The sequence below is a fragment of the Monomorium pharaonis genome, chromosome 9 (assembly GCF_013373865.1).
Source record: "Monomorium pharaonis isolate MP-MQ-018 chromosome 9, ASM1337386v2, whole genome shotgun sequence".
Taxonomy (NCBI): domain Eukaryota; kingdom Metazoa; phylum Arthropoda; class Insecta; order Hymenoptera; family Formicidae; genus Monomorium; species Monomorium pharaonis.
Window position 1 is genome coordinate 6,343,166 of NC_050475.1, and position 26,094 is coordinate 6,369,259.

The following is a 26,094-nucleotide window of genomic DNA, read 5'->3' on the forward strand; positions in this document are numbered from 1 at the left end:
AATTGATATAAAATCGATGAAAAAAAAAGTTCTAATATTATGAAATTATTTATCTAAATTAAAAAAGAAATTAACGCGTATCTTTATATTGCAAACAAGATTTTAATGTATGAGTTTATAAATTGTATGTCAGCTGAGATGAGAGCCGATTCTTGGGGATTTGATCGTCCGAGGTGTATGGGAGCCGCGGCGGGCTATGTCCTCCGTATGTAAACGTTTGCATTTCGAACGTGCTTGGACGCGGTTTGTACGACGCGGCAGTAAATTTCGCGCTAAGCCAAAGTCACCCCGAGTGATTTACGCGAGGGAGAAGGGATGGTTTTCGGTTTTGGATCGTCGGACTGTCGCCACCTTGGTGTCTTATTGGCGATAGGTGAATCCGAAAGGCACAATTGCGAAGTGAATCTCGGGAACAAGTTATTGTTTAGACACTGTGATACAATTGCAGTGTAAATTTACTTGATCGCAAATATTTCAATTTTGCCATGAGACAATAAAAAAATCTTTAAAAACTCTTGGCAATAATTTCTGAATTTTCCAAGATTAAGAATATTATTTGCATAGAGCTTTCTTTTAATTTTATTTATCTGTTACATAAAAGATTATTTAGCTTCTCTAAATATATTTAGTTTCCTTTCTTGTAGAAAACAGTATAATCGTGTTATCATGAAGAAGGCGCGTACGGTTGGCGTTACATGATATTTGCGCGATTCTCGCCAAGTTGGGCTTGAGATAACAGAACTGATATCGGAAAGCTCGGGAGAAGGCATTCGCTGACTTTCAGAAACATTACATTATCCGGCATTATCATAGTCATGCATCTTCGAACGCTGATTACCATTATTAAACGTCAAAGTTTCTGAATTACTGAGCGTTTTGTAGATGTGAGTGCTTTTTCCAGGTATTCCCGGGGAATATGCTTGCGTGAGCGTGTTCACGTTCACGGGATTACGACGTTTCCGGTTTAGACCGACTATCGCGGAGGAAAATTATGGTGATCCCGCTTACCGCGAGCGCGCTAAGAATGACATACGATGCTCGCTTTTAATGCCGATATTGTTCTTACGTCTCTATATTCGCCGCTTTCGAGAGGCAGATTTCCAATCCGCAACGACTGAGCATAGTGGAACATAAAATTTGCCATTGTTCTCTGTATTACCCTTATAGACGCCGGCGACAGATAAGCTAAACGATTTCTCACAAGAATCCGTGGGACTTAAGTTATATAATTATTATTATTATTGGAGATATATTTCTGCTGTATTTTTTTGATTATATGAGAAACGATAATAATTTTACCGATATTTTGAGACATACTTACATTTACTTAATAAACTTTATAATATTCGTTAAATTTTTCCTTAAAAAATTAATTTATTTTTTAAACAATCTATAAATCGCAATTTATTTAGAATTTCTTAATACAGATAACTGATTTTCTTCCATCAATAAGATATTTTTATATGTTGATTTGATACTCATTTTTGCTCATACACTTGATATTGAAAATCATAGCATCTGTTCTGTTCGGTCTGTTTAATTCGAGTTTCGTCGATGTCCGGAGATATGAAGGAAATAATCGCCATAGGCAAAAGCCGATACGTGAGGCCCCGCGAGACGCGGGGCACACACTTGTCCCACGCCACGTGGCTGTAAACAAGGGATTTCGCGCTGTCTCCGCGATATAAACGCACGGTGGTGCACCCACGCGTCTCACTCGCGAGAGGGTCCCATTGTTACGGAGGCGTCGCGCGTGCTGCGTGGCAAATACGCTAGCGCCTTTATTCCCCTTCATTACTCACCGGAACTCACTTAAACGTTGCGCCAAATCGCCTTGTCTGCAGTGCACCTAATGAGGGAAGAACTTTATCTGGCCTTCAATGATTCCCATCTGCGGGCTTTGTTGCGCCACTCTCTGCGCCTGACGACTATCTTATCTTGAATTATCTCATCTAGCGATAAAAATTCAAGTTTATTCAGTTTTTCTCTTTTTTACCTTTTTCTTCTCTCTTCGAGAACTTTGACTTTTCTTTTTATTTTTTGATTTTTTTATTATACATATTTTTTATACTGTGTACATTACGTTACATTAGATATTCAAATATTACGTTATGTACATATAAAGTCTGTCTGTAAATGGCGTCTGACTTCAATTCGAGGGATAAGATCTCGGGAGTAATAAACGTTACCCAAATTTAACCGCGGTAGTCGAGGGTTAATGTAAGAGGCGTACGCAGGTCGTTCTCGGTAGATTGCTTTTCTGTCGCGGACTTCTCTTTGGCCGCGGAATGCAGGTTCGAGATTTCTTCTCGAGACCCGACTGTTACCCGACTGCCCTCGCGGCTGACATTTTTACGCGCGGCCGATGGACTGACAAGCGAACGTGCCAACGATGTTTGGCCATGTCGCTCGTCAATCGGCATCAATTTACGATGATTCTTTCGCGCAGGCCGATTGATTTCGCACCGTGTGCCGCGAAAATGGACACGCCTGTTTCGTGAACAAGCCGTAGCAAACGTTACGAACACCGTGCTATATACATATGTTTAACAGTTATACCCAATTCGGCATAAAATTTTATCAAGCAAATGTTTTTCTTTGAAAAATTAAGAGCACTGTAATTAATTATAATATTGTAAATAATTCCTAAAAAATATTAAAGTGCATAAGAATTTAATGAATTTTTCATACCATACTTGTAAAAGTAGTAAAAGTAAATTCATTGAAGTGAAGACAACGTGTGGAATATCGAAAGCAATTCAAACATGAATATTAAATTAATATACCTATTGAAGTTTGAAATTGAGTTTCAATTCAAGAAAATGCGAATAAATTACAATGCTTTATCGATATATAATTCCAAGTTGCATAAAAAAAAAACCTCTTAATTAGATTGATATGAGATCGATGATTTAATGTTGAAAATTCAGTAACAAAGTACATTTGTGAAATGTCTATCATCACATTGAACTCTCTCTTCTTTCCTCTGCTAAAGCTTCGTTGGGAATTACAAGAGACATAAGATTTAATTCAACACTTCAGTTTATTTAGCGGCTGCAACCATCATGTCGGCGAGTTAGATACGCGTCTGCTATAATGCACTCACGTTTGATAATCGACGCGTCTGCTTCGGCGACGCTCGTATCGCTCGGGCCTCAGAAGTGGCCCGGGAGTGTGTCTCCACTTCAGGAATTCAACTTCTTATGAAGGCGGTTCATTGTTCCTGACAAGTGGGGCGATCAGCATGAGTTGAAAAAAAAAATTGGAGTCACGATCGGCGGATCAGAGTCGCGGTCACGGTATCCGATCGGATCCGCGGACACGCCCGGATTCGTCATCGTCTGGGCATACCGATCCCGAATGTCATTTTAGCATATGAATGGCAGGTCACGCGAGCAAGACCGCATCCTTATTTAATCTCCACGACGCGCGCGTTTGCACGATCCTTTCCGTTGCATGATGTACAATATCCTACATGTATCACGAGTTCTCGTGTAGGTTGAGGATCTTACTTGCGCGACTTGCGCGGTCTTAGCAACGGCCGAACGTCTTAAGAGTATATACATATAAATATTATAAATATATATAAATATGTCGACCTTTTGCAAAGCGGATTTATTAACTGAATGATTTAGATCTCCTTATTCCTCTGACTAAAGAGAAAAATGGAGAGGGATACTTTGTACGTGTCATTTAATTTTCAGGAGCATGTGAATTTAGGAAAGATGAAAATGCAGGTTTCTGACATGAAATATCTTGCCAAACTTGTTAAAATTCTTCTTGCATCGCCTGAATATAATAAAAGATTCACACGGGAGATCTAAAGAGGGTTTATACGATGCCGCGCCGCTTCTGTCAGTGTCCACGACCTGGTATGCGATTTCATCTTGAAGTAGCGGCTTTACTCGTATCTCTCTCTGAGTTTCATTTCTCCACACAGCAGCCGCATTTTTTCGCGACACTCTCGTCAGCCCTCGCGTACGAGCGTCGTAATTCGCGCGCGAACGAGTGTCAGCTCAGTTGAAAACGGCGCCGATAAGTTTGCTCGAAACGGAACGTTGGTGTCCTGGCGTTGGCTCGTGTCTTACGACACCTTTATTCCACGTTTGTTCAATCGCCGTACTAAAACCGCGCCCGGGATCGACAAGGTCAGCGCTATTACCCGTCGCGAGCGAAACGTTTCGCGGCAAATACCCTTTCCGAAACGTTCTCAAAGCAATAATAATATTGAACGAAAGTAACGATCCTGGCTTTCGCGGCTGAATCGCGCGAGGCTCATAATTTTTCCGACTACCCACCGCGTGTCTCACCTAACAATCTTTCCTTATTCACGCAAATTAGGCAGTTAGAGTAGGCTCCCTCGTTCGTCATCGTGGCAATTTCTCTATTTTTCTATGGACATTTTTTTCTTATGGAAGATTGAAAAGATGTAGATATTAAAATATTATAGGGCAATATAAATGAAGTATTATGGACTTTTATATATTTTTAACATACGTATATATTTTACATATATTTAAGAAATTGAATTATCAAGAAAACAATTGTAAGATATATTGAAAACTGTTGTTTTCTTCTCGTCGTAGCTACACTTCCTCTCCAGAGAGTGAATATTTCTTCTTTTCTGGTAATTCTAACGAAGGCATCAAACACATTTTTGTAATTTCTTCGCTGCTCTAAGCGTTGAAAACATTAGTTAGATTTAGTCTAATAGGTATTGTTTAATATTGATAAAAATCAATGCGCTAATTATCTTATATAAAATAGATTATTACCCACTGCCATCTATTGTCATTTTTACGAGAGTAACGTCGCTCGTCGGTGTTTCAACGAAAGTTTCCGTGGCACAAGCAGTCCCAGCCATGAACGCCAGCACCACGAAATTGGGACGGTCGACATATTTTTGTCTGAAATGTCATTCGCCTTTTTTTAGAAACTACATTGTGTTTATTATTTGGTCGATGCGACTATGTTGAGTCATCAGATTAAGGAGACGTTCTGATTTCATTTCAATTTTGTTCAAACTTTTTTTAACTTTTACTGTCTGAAAATATTCTTGACCTTTGAATTTTTAAATTCATTTTTTATTGATACTATTAGATTACTTAAAAAAATCTTGCATCTGATTATAAATCCCGAGTCGTACGGTGTACGTTGCCGGTGTCTGATGATACTGGCTGTTAGGCCGGCTCATCAGACCGGCTGTAAAACGAAGTAATACCCTCTTTGCTGTATGTGATACCAATTATATTCAAGATCGATGCTTTTCCTTTGTGCATTTGCATCCTATTTTTGATTACGTCTATTGGGTGACAAGTGTTCGTCATCCTGCCATACAAACGGAATTCGAAAATATTAATGTTGAAGGAATTTGATACAAAAGATATTAATTAACTCTATTTGAATTTAACGTTGTAAGAAATTATCCGGAAAAGCCACTTAATAAAAAATTCATCATCGGCAATATAGGTTGTTTCTTCTTTTCAATCGTCTCTTTCTTTGACATCTTTAATAGTTTGTTGTACCAACGAAATAAATGTTTACGAATAAGTTAGATGATTAAATGACTTCTATTTCTCACACACAAAGTAATCTAAAATAATTGTGTGAAATCGTTCAAGTTGAAATACATGTGTATTTAACACGCTAATCTATGTCAAATCTAATCAAACTGTATTTTACAAAATTTTACTGTTAACATATTGCGCATTAAAACGCAACGCTTTGCAGCGTGAAATATCGATTGAATATTGATTTTTACATGAATTAGATTAGACACCTTGTAGAAAATTTATTTTTTAACCAGTAGTTAATTAAATTTATTTCACATAAATTTTTGCTTGGATGCAAAATTATCACATCGAGTTAAAATTATCCTTTGTATTTATATATTTCAAAGTAACAATAAATACAAACAGTAAATTTTTACGTTCACGAATACCGATAAGATTATCGTAATCAAGTTTAATTTTATGTTAAAAGCAGGTGTCTTTTAAAGTGGTGGTTTCTTAATCCATTTGACTATAATTGATCAAATCCGCTCTTTATTCTGTTGATACAACCGGCCCTAAAACTACAGATGCCTATTGGTACAGTCGTTTAGCTATAATCCCGTTGAAAAGAAGATCCGCCGTCTTTCTTCGTATACGCCTGAAAACCGGTCGCATTCCGTTAATTGGCTAAACAGTGTAACTATCCCGACTTATGGACCGATTTACATCGCCCATAAGAAATTTGTTGCGGCCTCGTCGTGGCGACTGACTATTAATATCGCCGCCGCGCTGCCGATCTTGCGAGCTATCCTTTCTGTGCTCTTCATCCGCGATGACTTCGATATTCGCTCAATCATTAAGAAACGTTCGCGTTTCCGATCCGTTAACGATCCGATATCGGTGCCTTTGAGGTACGCTGCGCCACCAGCGCGCCGGTTACATCCGCTTATTAAGGAACCGAGTTACATTTCGCTCAGACAGCGATCTAATACTTGTGCGATAATATAATTAAACTCTAACGATCTTGTTCTAATAATGTCGTTAACGTTTTACGCATAATGAATTGCGCATTACGTCCTCCTCGAGGATCGTAGCTATTTGCCGTTGCTGAATGTAATGTTTTATCTTTTCCGTAGATACTCTGGTTGTGGAATCATCGGGCGAATTAATGGTGCAAATCTGGTGAGTTAAAACAAGCAAAAATATAAACGTTCTTGCCATATAAATGCCATATAATTATAAATGTAATTATCAAGACATTAAGTTTTAGATTTTACTCTTTACGGAATGAAATATTGGTTTCAATTTAACATTTGCATAGATTAAAGATATGCGGATTATTCAAATAGGAATCAAATTGAATCAGTTAAGATTTAATTTGATTTAGATTTAAATCTCTGTAGTTAGTGTTTGAAATTTTGGATCTAAGAGTTTTGAATACAAATTATATATATTGACAATCTTATAAAATTGTATATTTAAAGTAATTTTACATTACATATAGTCAATTATTTTTTTCTTACATAATAGAAATCTACATTTTATTATATATATTTGAAAAATTCAACATAATAACAATAACGTGTTGTTAATTAAAAGTTATATTTCCACGATTTGATTTTATATCAAAACATTTTGATTCATACATCTCGGTCATAGACCTCTTGTTAAAAAAATTAAAAGGACATAAATATAAAACACAATTTATAATGTTATTACACAGATTTACATACAGAAGCGTGTAAAAAGACGATATTACTTTTACAAATTATTAAATTAAATTTTTTCAAAGAAGTCTCACACATATTTCCGTTATAGCTGCTGATGGATTATGAATGTGCATTGATTGATACGTGACGATTGAATAGAAATGACAGATTTCAATTTAATCGCGACAGCTCTTGTCGGATTCGTTTCGCGGAGGCGTTGCGTGCAGCTCCCCCTTTTCCCCCTTAAGACCGCATTAATTGCCCGTGAAAACGCCCCCGCGAGCACACTCGGGACCCGGTTTCACCACAGTTCATTAGGGGGTCCCGGCTGCCTCGTTGGGTAACTCCGGTTGGATCTTCGCCGTCATGAATATAAATCCTGCCGAGGTCGCCGTAGCAGACAAACGCCTCTGTCGCCGCCATTTTGCGGGTCCGAGATAGGCCCACGCGGAAGTTCACTGTGTTCCGCTATCTCTTCCTTTCTCCTTCTTCGCGTCTATGACCTCTTTCTCTTCCATCGCCGCCCATTTGATACGTGGAGCAATCCAATTCTCACCGACGGTCTCTTTAATCTTTGGCGCAGGGGATTATTAGGAAAGATAGCTTATTTGCCGATTCGAAAATGTTTAGGTAAATTGAGACGTGCCAGTTAAGAAATAGGAGATAAATCTTGTATATCGACTTAATTAACCTTTTGGACTAAGCAAGATAATTTATGTACATGGGAAGTATTTTGGCCTTTTAAAATAATATAAAGGCACTGCCTTTCGATTCTGTTTTAAATTAAATTTTGGAAACCAATACAAATTTATTCGTTTCAATTTTCTGCGAAATGTTAATAGAACAGGAAAAAGTTTATTAACAGAAGTGTGTAGATGATACGTACATATTTTAGAAAAAAAAATTTGCTAAATGTAGATAAAAATAGAAGATGCAGCGTAGATTATTATAATAATGCACGGGGACACGATTCTTGACATTAATATAAGAAGGAGGAATAAATTTTCGGTATGTGACGATATGATGAAGTCGCATTAACATAGACAGAAGATCGAGAAGGGTTTACACGAAGGCGGATCCGGTTCCAGCCTGCGCAATGCGAGGAACATTTTCGAATCTTTTGATCCGAAGACGTGGCCTATGTGGCCACGGCCTTTATCGCGCCTCGATCACAATAAATTAATAAACACTTCTTTTATTTTTTTCATCTCAGACCACAAGCGAGATCGGCCGGCCACGATATTAGGGGTTTATTAATTTATTTTCTCTTTATTAGGCGGCCGCGGTCGCGCCCGTCGGTAATCAGGGATCTGTAATTAGTCGAACATGCTGTCTGTCCATAGCGATTTATGCCATGCCCCCGGGGGTGATGCCCCCCGTCTTCCTTCTCCACCTCCACCTCCTGCACCTCGGCTCATTCCACCGACGCTTCTTCGATTCTCTCACTGGACAATAGTCCCGGCGCGCTGCCATTCCTCTCGTCATCCTCGGATCTTCCTTCGAGGAAGGACGAATTCCTTGCCTACCTATCGGCACGGCGCATCCTTCAAATCCGTAATTGCTGGCGGGGACCGCGAGGCATAAACACACCGCACTCACAACTGATCAATCAATTTTGTTTGTGGCAGCTCTACCACGCGTTGCGTGGAATATTCTTAACTAATATCTAAATGCATATTCGGGCTTCATTAATTGAGGGTTTCGTACGAGAGCGATGCAAGCGCAGTATTATATTCCCCGAGTTAAGTAGACGTTTATTCAGTTAAAAATTCTGCTACACAATAGAGCTATTAAAAAGATATTATATTGAATTTGCTAATATTTCTTTTATAATAAGTACATAATTATTATTCGCAAAAAGAATATTTCCTTTATAATAAGTACACATTTATTATTCACAAAAAGAATTGAAGACAGCGTAACGGAATGTAAATTGATGTTAATTTGATTATAGAGTAGAAATAAAAATAATCGTATACCTATCCTCAAATCTTGGGCAAACACTACTTGTGTGAACAATCCGTACGATAAAACGCGTACATACATCGATGATCATTCGAAATTTTCACGTCGCTCATCCGTTAGCGCGCTACCAGGAATAAAATGAAGATCTCGGTATGTCAATATTCCTAAACTGACACGGCGCGATAAGAAAATTATAGGTACCTTGTGTACATATTGACCTCCAAAGTGCATCGGAGGTTTAACGAGCGACGCGCTCCGGCAAACATCAGATAAGAATCTTCCCGCGGCAGCACGTTCTTTCGTTGACTAAGTGGTTCGCAGGATGTGAAGGATCTCGGCTCTGTTCGCCGCCTGGCTTTGGATTTAAGACCAACGCCTGACTGTCCGTCAGAGACCACACCTTCGGACCGGCCCCTCTGGTTCCTTATAAAGTATCCCGCCGATGTTTCATTATTTCCGTCATGATTGAAGCCACGCGAGGAAGAATGTAAAGATGGTGTGATGAAATTCACAGCTTTGTAACGCGAAAGACGTCACACTTTGAAAAGCTGATGAATTTTTATCTTAAGCGAGACGGGGTTCTCTCCCGTGAATTGCTTTGCAAACTCTTCCCTTAAATTCCTCGAAATTTAAATAGCGACGGAATATTTTATTTTATTTTACTTAAATGAACTACGAAAAGAGAGAATTATTTTATGGGCCACATTCCCCCAATAAAAAGTGCATTGCGAGTGCTGTTTAAAAATATCTGAATCCGTTTTGTCGGGTAGAAAATGATGTCTCCCGGACAAAGTCTTACTTTACAACGCGGCGGCCTGCCGTAAAAATGAAATTCCGTGCTCGCCGCCGCGAAATTCTTTTCCTTCCGGCGGTAACGGTCGCGTACCCGCGCATTTTTCTTCGTGAAACCTTAATTCGGACTGCACCGCGGACAACCGCACCACCGCCGTTTTGCCGTCGGTTCCGCCGCACGGGACGGCTTATCGTCGGAATGACTTATCGCTCGAGACCGGCCAGCGCGCTTTTGGCGAGCGTGAGTACGGCGGGCCCGACCGTAACAACCTAAATTAAGTTCGTGCCTTCGTCTCTCACCCGTATTTCATTTCCGTCGGCCGGCAGCGGCGGCGTTCGTGCCCGGGGACGCTCGTTTTCTCGGTTTAAGGTTACCGCACCATCCACCGCGGTGGCGGAGAAACGAGCTGAACGAGATCTTTGTGATCACCGTCGCCTCTCGCCCTGTTCCGCGTATCGCGGGTTTTGCGCTCGCGGATGGAATCGCGATCGATCGCGGCAAAACATCGCGATTATGAACATAAGAATGATACAGGTCTAGCTATTGGGTATAAATTAAGGGCGGTTTCCCTTTGGCTAATCGGAAGATCAGGTTTCGAGCGAGTCGCATCTAGAAGACAACAAAATTATGTCGTGACACCGTTTGAATCGACCGCATCTACAAATAGGATTGGTAATACGATAAATTAAGAGTCTCGAGAATGTGAAATATAAGTAGTTTACGACGCACGGGCCACTTTTGCATTTGTATTTATGATAATTATCATTCAAGCCCATCTTTCCGGACGATTCAAATTTGCCGCATTAACGGTCCCGGTCCGCGTAAAAGTCAGGTATGTCCGCGTCGAGATAAAATCGTCCTCTTTGTGGCGCGAGATGATTTTTTATCGCGGCGGGTTCCACGTACGCTCCGCGAATTGAATCGGATGCGCTTGATTGAACGGTCCTCTCGCGATACGCGCGTTGTGCCACGGCTTTCCGCCGTTCGAGCGCGTGTTTCTCCGCCGTATTTACGATTGCCGTGACTCGTAAAATGAGGATCCAGCTGCGATAAGACACACACCGTAACCGGCTGTCGCCGTGTCCCGCGCGCGGCCCCGATAAGGACGTCGCAGACGTTTAGCGGCTAAGTGGATGTAGATTGAATCGTCAAGCGGACAATTTTGGTCCGGATCGGAGATCGAGGCTGATAAATGATTCATACGTCCCGAGGGATGGGCGACGGGATGGCGTGGCGAATGGCTTTTGTATCGATTTGTCTTACCGGTGCACGACTCGTGCGAGCCTGATGTATTCAATACAATGTTCAATCGTATCACATCATATGATTTATATCTTATTTGCAATACCGGTATAATGTGGGCCGGTATCTCGAAGTAGGAAAACATTTTCATTCTTATTTTATTGTCCTCTTTGAAAATCGTGCACTGATACGTTATCGAGAGAGTTGGCTGTTTATTATTGATGTTGCCAGGAATCATAGGGAACTCCGCACGAGCTTGATCACGGACAAATTCATATATCAATAGAATCATAGTTTGCTCATAATATATGGATGAAGCAATCTCTCGGATGGATTTACGGATCTATAAATTTATGATTGCACCGACTGATGGATCTCGCGACTTACGGATGAATTTATGGATTTATTGAGTCATCAATCCATAGACATACGCATTCATGGGATTCATAAACACAACGATTGATGGATTTATAAATTCGTAAATACGTGAATTTATGAATCGGTTGCATCCGGTGCAGTCAATTTTGCGTATCGGCGACATTTAGTAATCTGTCGGTAAAAAGATCTACAGAGTCCAACCCTGGGATATAATGTAAAGTGTATCAAAAGCCGTTCTCGACGCGGCTTTCTTTCTGCCAAAGAAAATTACTGGAATCACTTTGCGCAACAAGCGGGATGCGCGCTGCAGAGAGAAAGAGAGAGATAACGGCTTATCAACCGCGCTATCTTCGCACTTTCGCGGTCCAGCCTCCGGGCGAAAAGAGAGCGTCTCAAAGAGCGTATCTCTCGAAATCTTCCCGCTAACCACGCGGCTAGTTAGCTAGTCGGCGTTTGCGTCACATCCTCCGTCAAATGGCTGGGCGTAGAGTTTCAAGGACCGTACACACCGCGATGTGCGCGCCTGTTCGAGGAAGACGTCGAGAGGGCACACGTGTGTCTTCCCCCCGGAGTGTCTTTTCACGTCTCATCTTCCCTTTCGTCTCGCGCCGCGGGAGGAGCGTTATTATCCTCTCGCGGTAACGGTGTATACGCGGGAGAAGGATCCGAATGCGAGGACTAGAGGATGCGACGGAGAAAGTCCCGCGGACTCAATTTAGATTATTACGATGTACGTGACGCCTCGGATTGGCGCGGCCATAAGTCATTTCCGGCGATAAGCTCGCGAAAAGTACCCGCGGTCCGCCAAGAGTGATGTGTGCGTTTTGTCCCTCTTTTTCTTCCACGTTAATCCCGGTTAAGAAAGTTTTAAGGCGCGCATAAATTTTTTTCAAGGGCTCGTTAAGCCGCGCACGCCGAGCCTCCCGTTGTAAATAACCTTTAACCATGAGGCTTTAATCCGCGTGTCCAACTGCTCTCTGTATTTAACATGTCGCGGTACATGATCTTCGCGAGGCCACCGCGTTCGAGAAATTGCGCCTGATCTTCAAATAATCTTTATAAACGTGCTACATTAAAAGGTCCCGAAAGAATTAAATCTTGATCTATACGCGCGAGTAGGTTTACTCTATTTCACAAATGTAAATCTACCGAGCCGGTACACGTTACAATTTTTTTTGTAATTTGGCACACAAATGCCTATGAAAAATTTTTCATCCATCTTCTTTCCATCTGTGTTTATAAGTGATTTTAAGGACAATTATTATCCCTTAAATTTTTACTCTCAAGTTTATTACTCATAACTTTATAAGTAGAATAATAATTTAATACAAGATATGGGATCTTTTATGATCAATGAAAAACTTCTGTATTTTGTATTAATTTCATAAGTATCATAATTATCTATATGTGTGAGGAAATTCAAGGGGTGATAACTAGTCTTAAAATCGCTTTTGAACAAAAAAAAATAGACGAGTGAAATATTTTCCGTAGTTGTACACTTGTGCTTTGAAACAAATCCTACTTGTCGATAGGTTTACTCGTCAACCAGATAGCGTGCGGAATATTTGGACATATTTCGCTTCAAAGTATCGCATCCCCGGCTTTAGTACGAGTACGCGGTTGCCTTACGATGCTTCGCTATCGCAAAACCTATAACCCGAGAGGGACGATCGTTTCGGTTGACGTCTATCGTGCGTTTGGGTAAGTTCCGACAATCGCGGAGCTCGCGTGACCACTACAGCAAGTAGTCTTCACGGTAACCCCACGGCGGAGCCTCCGGTGGTGCCATAATATTGCGAGAGGACGTCGTTCCCGCGCGACGTCTCTATCGCGTTTGATAATTCGCGAATGGCGATCGTAAGCGGCTCGTTAAATCCGCGCCGCCGTCCGCAATCCGGGTGTCGTTATAACGCTCGTAATGTACCTACCGATCGCTTCGCGTCGCTGATAAGCTCTCATCCGCGCCGTCTCTATATCTCCGAGTCGAGATTGATGAAGTGGACGCATCGATTTAACGATTGGAGCAAATTCTGCACGCTTATACTCTCTTTGAATTTTAAGTAACTCTCACGCGAAACGTTTGAACCGTTCGTGAATACCATTTTACGATTGTGTTTGCATAAGCTGTGTGTATCCCACTTCGCGGTGAGTGTACGCGCGCGGTGCTTCACTTGAAAAGCGCGCGCGTTCGAGTACGGGGGTTATTTCTTCTCTTTAAACTTAAATTGAACCGTACGTCCGTTTACCGCGCGAGGGCGAGACACGAATCGCCTGTAATACCTTCCGTCGTCGGTTCGACGAACCGAAACCGAGCCTTCCCCAGAAGTGACATCGTTACGTGGGTTTTTGCGGGATCGCGTTCGAGGTTACCGGGGGCGATTTCTATCCTCGCACCCGAGACGCGGTACACGGCGAGAAGAAGGAGGAAGGAGAAGAAGGAAGAGGCGGTTATGCGCGGCGAGCGACGCGAGCGTATAAGCATAGCCGGCATGAAATACGATGAGAGAGTGCCTCGGGTGCGAGACTTATGCTAAGTACACGCACACACGCGTCTCGCCCCGTGTGCGCATTTTATGTTCGCGTCGCGTCCGTCCCGGCCCTCCGTCTTCTTCTGCGTCTCTCTCCGCGAGAGACGCTGCGCGGCCCGCGGCTCCCGGCTTCTACCTGGCCCGCTCGCGCGTGTTTCTTTATATGGGCCCGACTCGCGTCGGGGCCCGTCGCGCAGCGCAGTAGTGCCCGGCGGCATCCGCGACGACACGTTGCCGATGTCGCCGCGTCGGTTGGGAATGTCCCGACCACGTTTCCCCCGGCTCGCCACGCATCGCTGAGCCCTAGCACGATTTATCGTGCATGGGCGCCGATTAACAGCGAATCGCGCTGTCAGATTGTTATATGGACTGTTACGAGCGGAGAAAATGACGAGATCATTTTCGCTCGTTTTCATCGGCGGGAAAAAATCTCACCGGCGGCGGGAGAGAGATCTCGACTCCGCGCCGTCTTCTCATATCTCGATTACCGGTTTTGCCGTTCTTTTTTATCGATTGAATAAAATCTGCGCTGTCCTTGAAAAAATGAAAATAAGAGAGAGGGAAAGGGAATATTTAATACTCTCGCAACATATCGTCAAAACATCGGCGTCCCATTTATTCCGCGTACGATTAAGCGAGGGGGAAAAAAATGCGGGCGCCAGACAGATGGCAATACCGCTTGCGATAATTAACACAAAGAGTCGTAATATTTCGCGAAACGAATCTTCTTATTTCTCCGAGAACGTACGACCAATTTGGTTAAAACGTGGTCCATCTCCGTATAGAAAAGTGGTGGCGATGGCGGCGGCGGTCCGGTATCGCTCGACAATGACATTACTCAAACGGGCCTGACAAACGTATAAAGAGCTAACGACGCTGGCATTACGGCGTACGTGCACGCGAGCATTTGTAAGATCTCATGGAACGACGGCGGTGGAGGGACCCAGGGGCCCCGCGAGACCCGGAGGCGACAGTCGCCATAACTCATCTTCATCGTGCCGTCAACAGGTCCCGGTTTTCTGGACGATCCGCGTGTATTCTACGGCATCTGCGGCGACTTTGCGTTCGTAGCTTATCGTTTAAGTAATTTTGAATTAAAAATATTTGAGAGAAATAAAAAGTAAAACACACGTTTTGATCTACTAAAAATATTTAGAATAAATTCAATGAAATTCTAATACCGAAGAAAACTTTGTTATGTTGACTGGAATATAATAATTTCGACTTTGAAAAATTTTACTGAAAAAAGGGTGTGTTTTTCGACTTGAGAAAACATTTTCCTCTTATTTTTATAGTAGTCTTTCCTCAAATAGACATCAGGAGAATTTTCTTAGCTTCGGGGAATTTTTTTAAAAGATAGATTAGTATCAGATGTTCTTATTTTTTAAGAATATATAATGAAGATTGTAGGATTTATTCTATAGAACTGATTGTCTATAAATGTGAAAGGAAATACAATTTAAAAACATTGAATTTCTTTTGTTGCGCTGTTTTTTAACGCTTATGAAGATTAAAAGAAACTAATAAAAGTATATAAATATTAATTTTTTAAACATTCATACGTTAGGTTAGCTCTTCGAATCACTTTTATTATTGCTTTATTAATTAAATATTACGTAAGGTTTAAGATTTTGAGCACCAAACATTATACTGGTTAAATTGTAACGATATAATTGTTGCAAACACCAAATGAAACACGATCTGCATAGAATATATGTCATTGTCCAGAAGTTCGTTCAAAAGAATATTCTTAGTTTCAAAGGGTATAAGAAGAAAAGGATATAAGAAGAATATATTCTTATTTATTAAGAAAAATGTGTTACTCTTGTGAGGTTACACAGTTTTGTTATTTCGAGAATACAATTTTTCCAGTGTCACTTTATAAACGCCACGCAATCTTGATGGCAGGAATGTGATACGCGTTAGGTGAGCCATAACTGCTAGTGCGCGGTTGCAAGATGGTAAGTCATTATAGGATCAGTTTAATCGACTAGTTTCTCTCGAGCGTCATACAGCCAAGACGATCGTTCTTGTCGCTGCGTCGTCGTGCACGGCATTATAGTTGTGCACAGAGAGGGAGAGTTCTCGACCGTGAGGTGGAGACGCGGTGCCCGACGATACACGACCCGTTCGTTCTTTTTATTCTTTTCGGGTACAAGATTGCCGCGGCGAGGTCGAGGTCTGAAACAAAGTGGCGCATTAGCGTTCCTTATGCATGTATTGTTAACGAGCCACGCAAACCGATTCATTCGTTATCGTCGGGGGATCACATGGCGCGGTAGCACTCCGTCTCGTCTCCTCGCCGCCATGCTTCATTCCGTTCGAACGGCGATTTGTCTAGTTGCGTATGCAAACATCGCGCGCTGGGTGAAGGCGATTTGTTTAATGACGCTCTAGTCAGCGGTGTCGTATCGTCGTGAATGAATGTGCCATCTTCTCGGTAATGGTTAATTGCGCCGAGACAACATCGATCACTACCGAACACGCCGTCGTGTTACGTCAAAATATTTTTACAGCACTTAAGACACTTATGTGTCATAGAAATGTAATTAATCTTTTCTCGTGGAATATTAAACAGAATTTCTTTATTTATTAGCACGCAAAATATCAATTAAGTCGATAATCGTGGATAGCAAAACTTTATCAAATTACAGTTGACTTTTTCTTTTTTTTCGTCCTTTTTTATCGTGACGTTAGCAAGCGTGACATTTGCAAGACTCAACAGATTATTATTACTCTTTTTTAACTTTTGATAAAACTAAGCATCAGTTTTGTATCTACAGACTTTTATTTTTCTTCTGCAGAAATTCTCAAAGTTACATATATCTGTTTATAAGATATATGATATATATAAAATTTATAGCGTGTATCTTAATCTAGGAATAAAACTCTAAATGCGGTCTTACAGTAACATCAAGTACAAAGATTAAATTATAAAAATGTAGTTTTATATTTGTCTTCTTTTGCAGAAATTTTTAAAAATACATTATATTCACAAGATACATAGAAAATTTATGGTATCTTTATTCAAGAATGAAGCTAAACGCTCTTACGGTAACACTAGATACGTGGAATGTCGTTACGCGACTCATTTCGTTGTTGCATCCGTAATACTTGGCGTCTCACGTGCATTGAGGAACTGACAATCGGTACGCGAGGTACGGGAATCCATTGGCAGTGTAATGCCGATATTTCTCTCCTCGCTCGGGGGATACGACCTGAGAAATGCGCCGAGAACGACGCAAGGACATGCGATTCCCGGTGGTATGTCGAGCGAGAGAGAGAGCGTGGGCATCGGGACGACCGATTCGTCTCGGCTGGTCGTTCGGGTCGCGCGTGCTGGGGATTCAATGCCTCGTGGAAGTGTCCTCTCCTCGCGTCGTCGTCGCGAAAACGATCGCGTGCCAGCGACGGATTCAGAGCGTCCAGCCGGCCGGACGTGAGGGATCTCGTTTAGTCGCGGCCACGAGTCTCTCACCACGGCGCATTCATTACCGTCAGCCCGGGTGTATTATGCGCGCCATGGGTGACAATACAGCTGTGGCGAAATGTACGGCCGGAATTCCTGTTGTTAAACGCGTCTCTACCTCGGCGAGGTAACGTGCTAATTCCGCATGCATCCGATCGTCGTGGCTAATATTGCGCTCTCGTAAAAGACGTGGAAGTATCAGTCCTTCGCGATTTTCTTTTATGAAAATTTGATATGCTAATTTATGACAGTTCGAAACATTCGAGAAAAGAGAGCGACAGATTTCCGTAGACTGTATTTCTAGAGAAAGCAAGGGAAAAGAGATTAGCCAGAAAGTTGTCCGCGTTTATCAGACGAGTAATCTTCCTGGCGACAAGAGCGTTTGTTTTTCTTTTTTTTTTATTAATATGTACTTTTATCACTTTTTTCTATTGTCATGTAATTTGCTTACTGGTTTTGAAAGTAGAATACGCATAGAGCAATGCACGAATTATAAATCGAGTATTTGCTGATCAATAAAAAACAACAAATTGTTAACAAATTTATGTCTTCAAAATGTACGCGTACATTGAATTTTGTATGTTTTTAGACGGTTTGTCGTGTCATAATTAGTCTGACTTTAATAATCATGTCATATCACGGTGTCGGGTAAAGTTGTTGGAATTTTTTAGTCGTTAACGGTACGTGGTTCGAAACGGATCGACTTTGCGAGGCAAGCTGCGCCCGGTTTAATTAGCACCTACAGTCATAATTAACCCCGTATCTTAAATATTTGTCAACCGTATGGAATTAATTCGGTGTTTATAAAGCAGTTTGTTAAAATCCTCCGTCTTTCGTTCATGATTCATCCGTTAAATTATTTGTAAGATTTTGCAAATCTTATACATTTGTATGTATATATCGAGTGTATCGTAGATATGTGCGGGTCATAAGTTTTCGTGTTATTTTTCTGTTTCAGAGTCACAGCAATAAAGAGACTCCTGCTCGTGTGATTAACATCGGAGATTGCTGTACAAAATGGTGTGCGATCATCATATTTTAACGATTGGTGTGCGTGTGATAATTAACCGTGTTTTCTTGAATATTATGTTGTGTCGTGCAACAAGGAAATCTGAGAGGAGGAAGCGGCCTCGGAGGCATCAGGTGACAGCGGAGTAGTCATGAAGTAATTTTACCTTTTATTATTTATTTATTATTTTTCTCTTTTTTTTTCTTTTTCTCACTTTCTTTTTCTTGGAAATCAATTACTTTTAGATTGTGTAATTATTTTATTAAATAAAATTGTAAAATATATATCTTTATTTTATTTGATAGAATATTTGAAAAAATACACGGTAGTCGTTATTTAATTCATTTAATTTATTTTTTATTTTAATTATTTCGAGTGCTATTGTAAATTGGATGTTTTTTTTTTTTAGATCGTAGTAATGCAACTCCGCTGCTGCGCATCGTATTGGTAAGTGTTAAATTACCTATTGATTTAATGAGAAGTTATGAATCTGAAAATTGAATAATATACATAAAAAAAGCAATTTAAATTTTATATTAAAAATTACGAATAGATGTATCTCATAGACATATCTATTACCTTAAAATGAACAAGCTATTAATTGTAATATTTAATTCTGGATATATGTAAATTATTTATCGATTTATTTTGCATATGGTCAAATGTATTACGTTCATTATATTGAAACCTTAATTGTTGGCATATTTCGGTATTTCCTATTATAACGAGTAATGAAAATTATATTGAACTATAATAGCCTGGAATTTATAGAACTCGCAAACGTACTGTTTCTTTTTTTATGTGTCATTTTTATTCTAATCTTTTACAGCTCGTTTATTTATATTTATTGACAACGTAATCATGTGAAATGAAATAAAATATTGTTAATTTCGAGGGAAATTTTGTTGCGATTATCGCCTATGAGAATCGATAATAGTTTACAATTATTCTATATATTGTTATTTTACAAGCGATGTTCTTTATACAAGTTTTGCTCATTTATAATTCCAAAACTATTCCAAAAAAAATTTTAAGAATTTTCTGTTTGTATTCCGTAGTAATTTTTATTAAAGTTATTATTAGGTAGTCGCAAGTCCGCTATTTATAAATCTTTTAATAATTTTAATACTTGCATTTTTTTTGTATTTTTTCAGATATTAATTTCTAATTTTTATCATGATTAGATTTTATCACGGGAGAAAAACTCTCAGCGTTTCATTATTCTACAATATTAATTATAGCTGTGCCATAAATGGTTGTCTTTATCGCGTAATTTCTGTTACTGGGTTCACTAGGTTGAGGGAAAGGTTTTACGAAAGTCGGTGTAGGATGCCAGCAGTATAATTATTTGACGGCAGTTATAAATGTTGTAGGCTAGTCTCATGCATGCAACTTTTCAATATTTTGATATATTACTCTACGGATTGAGACATTATTGCCGCCTGTATTTGCATCTCACGTTTAGCGGTAAACGTGGGTGTTGTGAGTCTGACTTTTATGAAGATCATGTTCAATGTTAGTTCTGAGAATTAAGTCATGTTATGCAAGGGAATTAAAATTTTGAATTCGAGATGAAATAAAGGTGAAAAGATTTTGAAAAGTCATAGAATATATAAAACAAAAAAATTAACGATGCACACTATTGTAAATAAAATAAATCATAAGATAAAATGTTAAGATACACATATATATTATTTGAAGCAATATTTATACAGAAATTTAATATCCAGAATCTTTTCAATATCAGTTTTTATTCATCAATTTATCAGTTTTTTAATAAAATGAATATGGTATTATCGTTATTAAAGCATCTCTAAATATTTATACATTATTTTTTAAGCTTTGATTCAAATTTTAATATACATATATATATATAATATTAAAAAAATATGATTTTTTTTATTTTTTAAACAGCATTTCAAATGTCTAGCAGATTTCGTTTGGAACACACACAGTTCGTATTTCTCCTTACAAAAAGGTGTAGGCAAATCTGTAGGGCTCCTATCGCGACGATCGTTTCTGCAAACGTCCGAAACTCGAGACCGCTTCTAGCTGATGCGTCGCGGAGACAAGAAACTCGTCGAATCCACACCCAGTTTGCAAAGGCGCGTAACACACTGTTGCCGAGATGCACGAACGGCTGCGGAAATTATGATGTACCATAACTGACGACACCGTACATCACGCCCTTGCCCATTTTCACGCCACGTCGCGTCGCGTCGCGTCGAGACCGTCGTCGTAAAATAGAGGAACGCGTGTCTTTCCTTTTACGAAGTCGTTGTCGAAGTCGAGCTGTTAGCTTTTGCGATGGGCTCGTTAAGCCGGATTTTCACCGTTTCGTGGGTGATGCTCCAAGGAGAGAGGAGACCGTAGCGCTCGGCATTATCGATCGCCATCAATTAGAAGCCGTCCGGAATCGCCGATCGTTAGGCCGGTGTCGATTAGATCATTTAACCTCGCCACTTTCTTGCGCGCGACGATCGACACCGACGCACGTTCGCACGTTCATAAATTAATAGTGTAAAAACGTCGCAGATATACCAAATTTAAACGTCACCTTTCTTCGCAACGCTAAGAGCACTGGCGGACAAACAATGCGTCAAAAAGAAAAATTAATTTAATCTATCTAAACAAAATTAAAGGATATTGAATGACGAAGGATACATTCGTAATCGTTTCTATTATTTATTTGCATCTGAGCTTTTAAATTCAGAATTGCTCGTCACTTGATATTAAGATTGATAAAACATATTCCACGCGAATTTTCGCAGGTGCTGATGTACCTCCACCGATCAGCTGCCAATTTCCCTCTCCCTTTTCTTTTTACCAGAGTATCCATGGGATTGCACGCGCGTGTGGCGCGTGCGAATGGAGCCACGGCAGCGACGTGTCGCGGATATACTCATGTGCGTGCGTGCGTGCGTGCGTGTACCTTCACTGCTATACCTGGCCAAGATTTCTCTCCCCTCCGTCTCTCACTCTCGCGGCGCTCACGCACACACGCGCGCGCGCGCGGACGCGTGTACCACCGTCACGGACGCTCACGCACGCACGAACGCACACTCCACGTCTCTCTTTCTCTCTCTCTTTCTCTCTCTCTCTCCCTCTCGGTCCGCGCCGCGGGTTCTCTAAGGCGACTTACGCCTACACGTTGTAGTTGCAGCATCCACACTTAGCCCTCCTCAGTCCAGCGCGTGCCTCCACGCGACCAACCACCACCTCGATCACTGCTCTCTCACTCTCGCGCGGGTTCACGTTCGCGCGGTGGCGAGTCCCAACACACGTTCGCCGCGAATTTCGCGCTGGCAGTGCTTTCGGCCAGCGCCTGCTTGATCGCGCGACTCGATCAAGTGGTCCGCCGCGGTGTCCTGTGCGTAACTGTGTGTCGCACGAGTGGAGAAAATTAAATGAAGTGCATTGGATGTGGCTGTCATGACGAATGTCGCGTCGACGCTTCCTAACGGTATAATTTCACGTGTGCTCGACGAAACTGTGTGAGAAAGCTTCGACGCGTTTTGTAGCATTTTGTAACGTCGTATGAAAAAAATGTAGAATGTCTTGGCTGGCGCTTACAGAGCTATGAAAATTCGTTGAAAATTTAACGACAGTTGAACATTTTCTTTCATTTTATACTGCGGAGCGATTGAATATTTCTTTTAAAACGGGGAAAAAAATAAGTGCGTTTTTTATTGATAGCATATTCTTAATTAAGTCTTAATTAAGTCTTATGAAAATATATTCTCTAATAGCGCGGAATAATTTAATGAACGTTCAACTGTTAAAAAAATTTTGAATATATCTTGGATCATGACGGCGCATACATATTTGTAACAAGTATCATCCAGTTTATAAAAAAATAATCGTTATAACGGGTAGTGTTGTGGGTGGTGGTGTTCGCGTATCACGAGTGAATCGTTCGCGTGAGTTACGTTATCGATATTCGGAGTAATTCGGTGAATAGTGTTTATCATAAAAACATACTTCATCTATAATGAATTCCAGTGAATAGTATTGCAGTATCGCAATGCTTTTATTTTAACAATTAGCTGAGCTATAAGCTATCTCGATATCCGCGATGGCGTACAGTAGTAGGCGCGAACGTGCGGTTGAATGTGTGATTTTATCGAGACGGGCAAGAGCTGAGTAGAGAATTCGCATTCGATCGTTCGGAGGGCTTGATCGGAAACCAGTTGACGATCGAAGCGCGAGGGTACAGAGCCGCGCGTTTCGTTGACGGTCGTTGGCGACCGAGTTCGGCATCCGGTCTCATCATCGGCGACGATAAAAAGGGACGGGGGAGGAGAATCGGCTTACAGTTTATCGATCTGTCGATCGATCGGGGAAACGTCGCGCCCGCCGCTCGGCGAGAGCGGGTGAACGTTGGCACGCGGATTGGAAATCGGCGAGCGTGGGTTGACACGCGGCGCCAACCTGTTGCACGAGATCGGACTCGTTTCCATTTAGAGGACTACGGGAGCCCAGGCCGAACTGGCTGCCGTCGCTCCGACACCGTGGGACCCGTCCTCGATCCGGAGCCAGGAATTAATCAACCGGACCGGCGGAGTTTCGAGTGCCCACTTCTGATTAACACGCCCGAGCGTGTCTTTATCGGGGATGCGGTGGGATCGGAAGTTCTCCGTAGTAGCTCTCCGTTTCGCTCTGAGCCAGCTATCGATGCTGCTTGCTTCTGATTAACGTCGTGTTCCTCTGAAGGAGGCTGTTGACGACAGGAGGTATTCAAGATACGTCTTCGACTCGAAACCGGGAATTAATCAAACCAACTTGTGATTAAATGGACCCAATGGTCAGCTCATCGAGCGGATTGTAGAACCACGAGTCTTCAAGATAGACCTTCGATTCGATGTTTGGAATTAATGAGATTGCAGTTATGTGTGTTGCGAGTACATTTCTTAATGTTGGAATGTGAATTACAAGTAGTGTAAACTATCGTGTTGAAATAATTCAGCGTAAAAGTATCACGTAGTATTTATAAGAGTACGCGCGCATGTGTGTGTCGCTTAACGTTTAAAACTTTCACATCGAGTGCGTATCGAAAAAGACGAAGAAGTCCGAAACGCGGACTGTCCGCGTTGGAGATCGGGATCGACAACTTTGCAGCTCCGAGACAGAATGCACATCGGATTCAAAATGGTCAATTACTCGGTGATTAGTTTTTTCGTCCTCTGGATCAGTCTGTCGTCGGCCAGTTTCTCGACTGGCGAGCTGTTGGAGTGCCGGGCGAACTTGACGGCGACGATCAGGAACGATACGATGTTCCTGGAGAAGGTGCGCCAGTCGGACTACATATTCACCGGGAAGGTCAAGGAGCTGCGGCACGGACAGCTGCTGCACGTGCGCGTCAAGAGGGCGATCAAGGGCGCGCTGAACGTCACCGTCGACATCGTCACGAATGATACCTGCGGCCGTTACATCAGGCGCGGCTACACCGGCATCTTCATGGCGCGTCGCGGTGCCGGCGACGTAGTAGGCAGCAGGATCGTGATGCACTTCGGCCCGGTACCGCTTACGCTCGCGAATCTCGACAGGCTGAACGCCGCCGTCAGAGGTGAGTTTTGCCCGCCGTCAGGCATCGTTCTTCGTTTCTTTCACGTCTGGTAGAATGGGGAAACGCGGCGCGAACATTCGCGCTTTAACGAGACGCGCTCCAACGTCTATGCGTTAAAATGCTTTCCGTTAATTGGATAAGTCGGAATATGGACTACCCGGGCGCAGTACCGCCGGGCGCGATGCAAGCGCAACGGCAGCCTGTCCGTTCACGTTTAATGGACCTCGTCATCGGGCGAGAGCGACGCGGTTTCGCCAGGGAATGCGCGCAGCTCGCTCGTTGGATTATACGGTTCGCGCCACTGTTTAATATGCTATGCGGAATGTTTTCTGTATACGATTTAGCTCTCTCATTGGTTCATTTTGGAGCCGAGTTGTAAGTCGTGAAGTTTGAAAGTTTAGACTCGCTTTAAAAATGAAAATAAACCACTTCTTCACTTTAACAGGACTTTAATAAGGAAGATTTAGGAGAATCTATTTGCGCCGAACAATCGGATTTTGGAAAAAAAAAGAATTTTACAGAGTTATGTTGGAAATCTCTCGGTTTATTTCGCTTTATAGTGTACATACAGGAATTTATTGAAATTTCTATTTTCTTTTATTCGTTATACAACTCGCATTGCGCATTGGGAATAAAGAAAGGATTTCACATTCACGACAATTCTTTTTTTTTTCTTGCATATTGTGCAGTATTCTCTTACAAGAATCATGCGTGAGCGTGTTGACACGCAATGTGTTGTTGGCACGTAGGTGGATAAAACACGTCAGTCGGTTAGCATTCAAGGTCCACCGGGCAATCGTCTCGACAAAAGCGCAGGAGAGCTAGAAACGACAGTATCTTCTTATGTGAATTAATATCTGAGAAGGCAAAAAAGAAATAAAAAATCACGCGTCATTTTTTAATTTACCTTTCCATGTCGTCAATATTTACAATACATAAATTATTTTGTGTGCAGTTACACATAAATTGTTTAATATATGATGCTATACGATGCTTTTAACGTGACACATAATACGTCACATATTATAAATGTATATGTTTTTTACTTTTTTGAAAATTAGCTATTAAAAAATTTCTCAGGTGGACTTTCAAGTCCCAATTCCATTCTATATATTGAAATATCTACAAAAAAGCGCGTGAAATGGTTCTCGCAAGGAAGTTTGATTCATCGCGTCGCGTTTAACCTCGAGGATTATTAAATCACGTCCGTTTCACCTCACGCACGCAGGCCATGCCCCTTTTCATCGTGTTAATCGCGTTAAATAAAGCGACGCGCATTATAAATAAATTACGACTGTAATTTAACTCCTTTACGATCAGGAGAGCGCTTAATTCCACCCCGGGGCCAATGATACCGTTCCGATGTGATGTATCTCGACGGTCGCCAGGATTGTTTCGTGGACTATTAAAGAAATTAATGTAGGAATTATAAGACTGGCTTCCCGGGGCACATCGCGGGCTCCAAAGTGATAGGGAGCCGTGATTTATTTAATAAGCGGAGATTAACTGCGGCCTCTCCTCTCTCTTTCGCCGCGCTCTCGGGTCCTCCATCTCGTCCTTTTTTTTTGCTTCCGAGATCGGTTTACGGTCGAACGATGTCAACGGCGCGATACGGCGACGTTGATGAATAAAAGTCCCCGGCGCGCGAGCGGGACCCCGCGGCCAATCGTTTAATCTCAATAACTCACAATGCCGCCAGGACCGACAAGGCTATCGTACGTCGCTTTCCCCGAGACCGCTGCTCTCCCCCTCCCTCCCCGTCATTTGCAAGTCGATCGGCACTGTAAAGTGTCGCCAGGATCTTTGACGAAAGCCGTCGTGTATAATTAGAAGTTTTCCCAGCGGTGCCTGCGGGGCTTGATTCGAGTTAACGAGGAGTTTAGTTTCGAACTCGAACTCGAGCGCTAAGTGTCAATCAGAGGATGCGGAAGAAAACCGTTTCG

At 41.7% G+C, this 26,094-nt stretch overlaps 2 protein-coding genes across 3 annotated transcripts in view; both read left to right on the plus strand.

Moving 5' to 3' along the window:
• LOC114255235 overlaps positions 1 to 26,094 on the plus strand; it is a 248,212-nt gene that overhangs the window by 47,434 nt on the left and 174,684 nt on the right. For both annotated transcript variants that reach the window (XM_036292153.1, XM_036292154.1), the window contains exons 4-6: positions 6,629 to 6,674; positions 18,535 to 18,741; positions 18,995 to 19,032. The gene's annotated coding sequence lies outside the window, so the exon portion shown is untranslated. The remainder of the gene's footprint in view (positions 1 to 6,628; positions 6,675 to 18,534; positions 18,742 to 18,994; positions 19,033 to 26,094) is intronic.
• Positions 19,040 to 25,024, plus strand: LOC114255234. Its single transcript, XM_036292156.1, has one exon. It carries the CDS (start codon positions 23,716 to 23,718, stop codon positions 24,202 to 24,204), a length of 489 nt encoding a protein of 162 aa, XP_036148049.1. The 5' UTR covers positions 19,040 to 23,715; the 3' UTR covers positions 24,205 to 25,024.

Excerpts from the sequence above, each read along its gene's own strand:
- LOC114255234 (XM_036292156.1), top strand. The coding sequence starts at position 23,716 with ATGCACATCGGATTCAAAATGGTCAATTACTCGGTGATTAGTTTTTTC.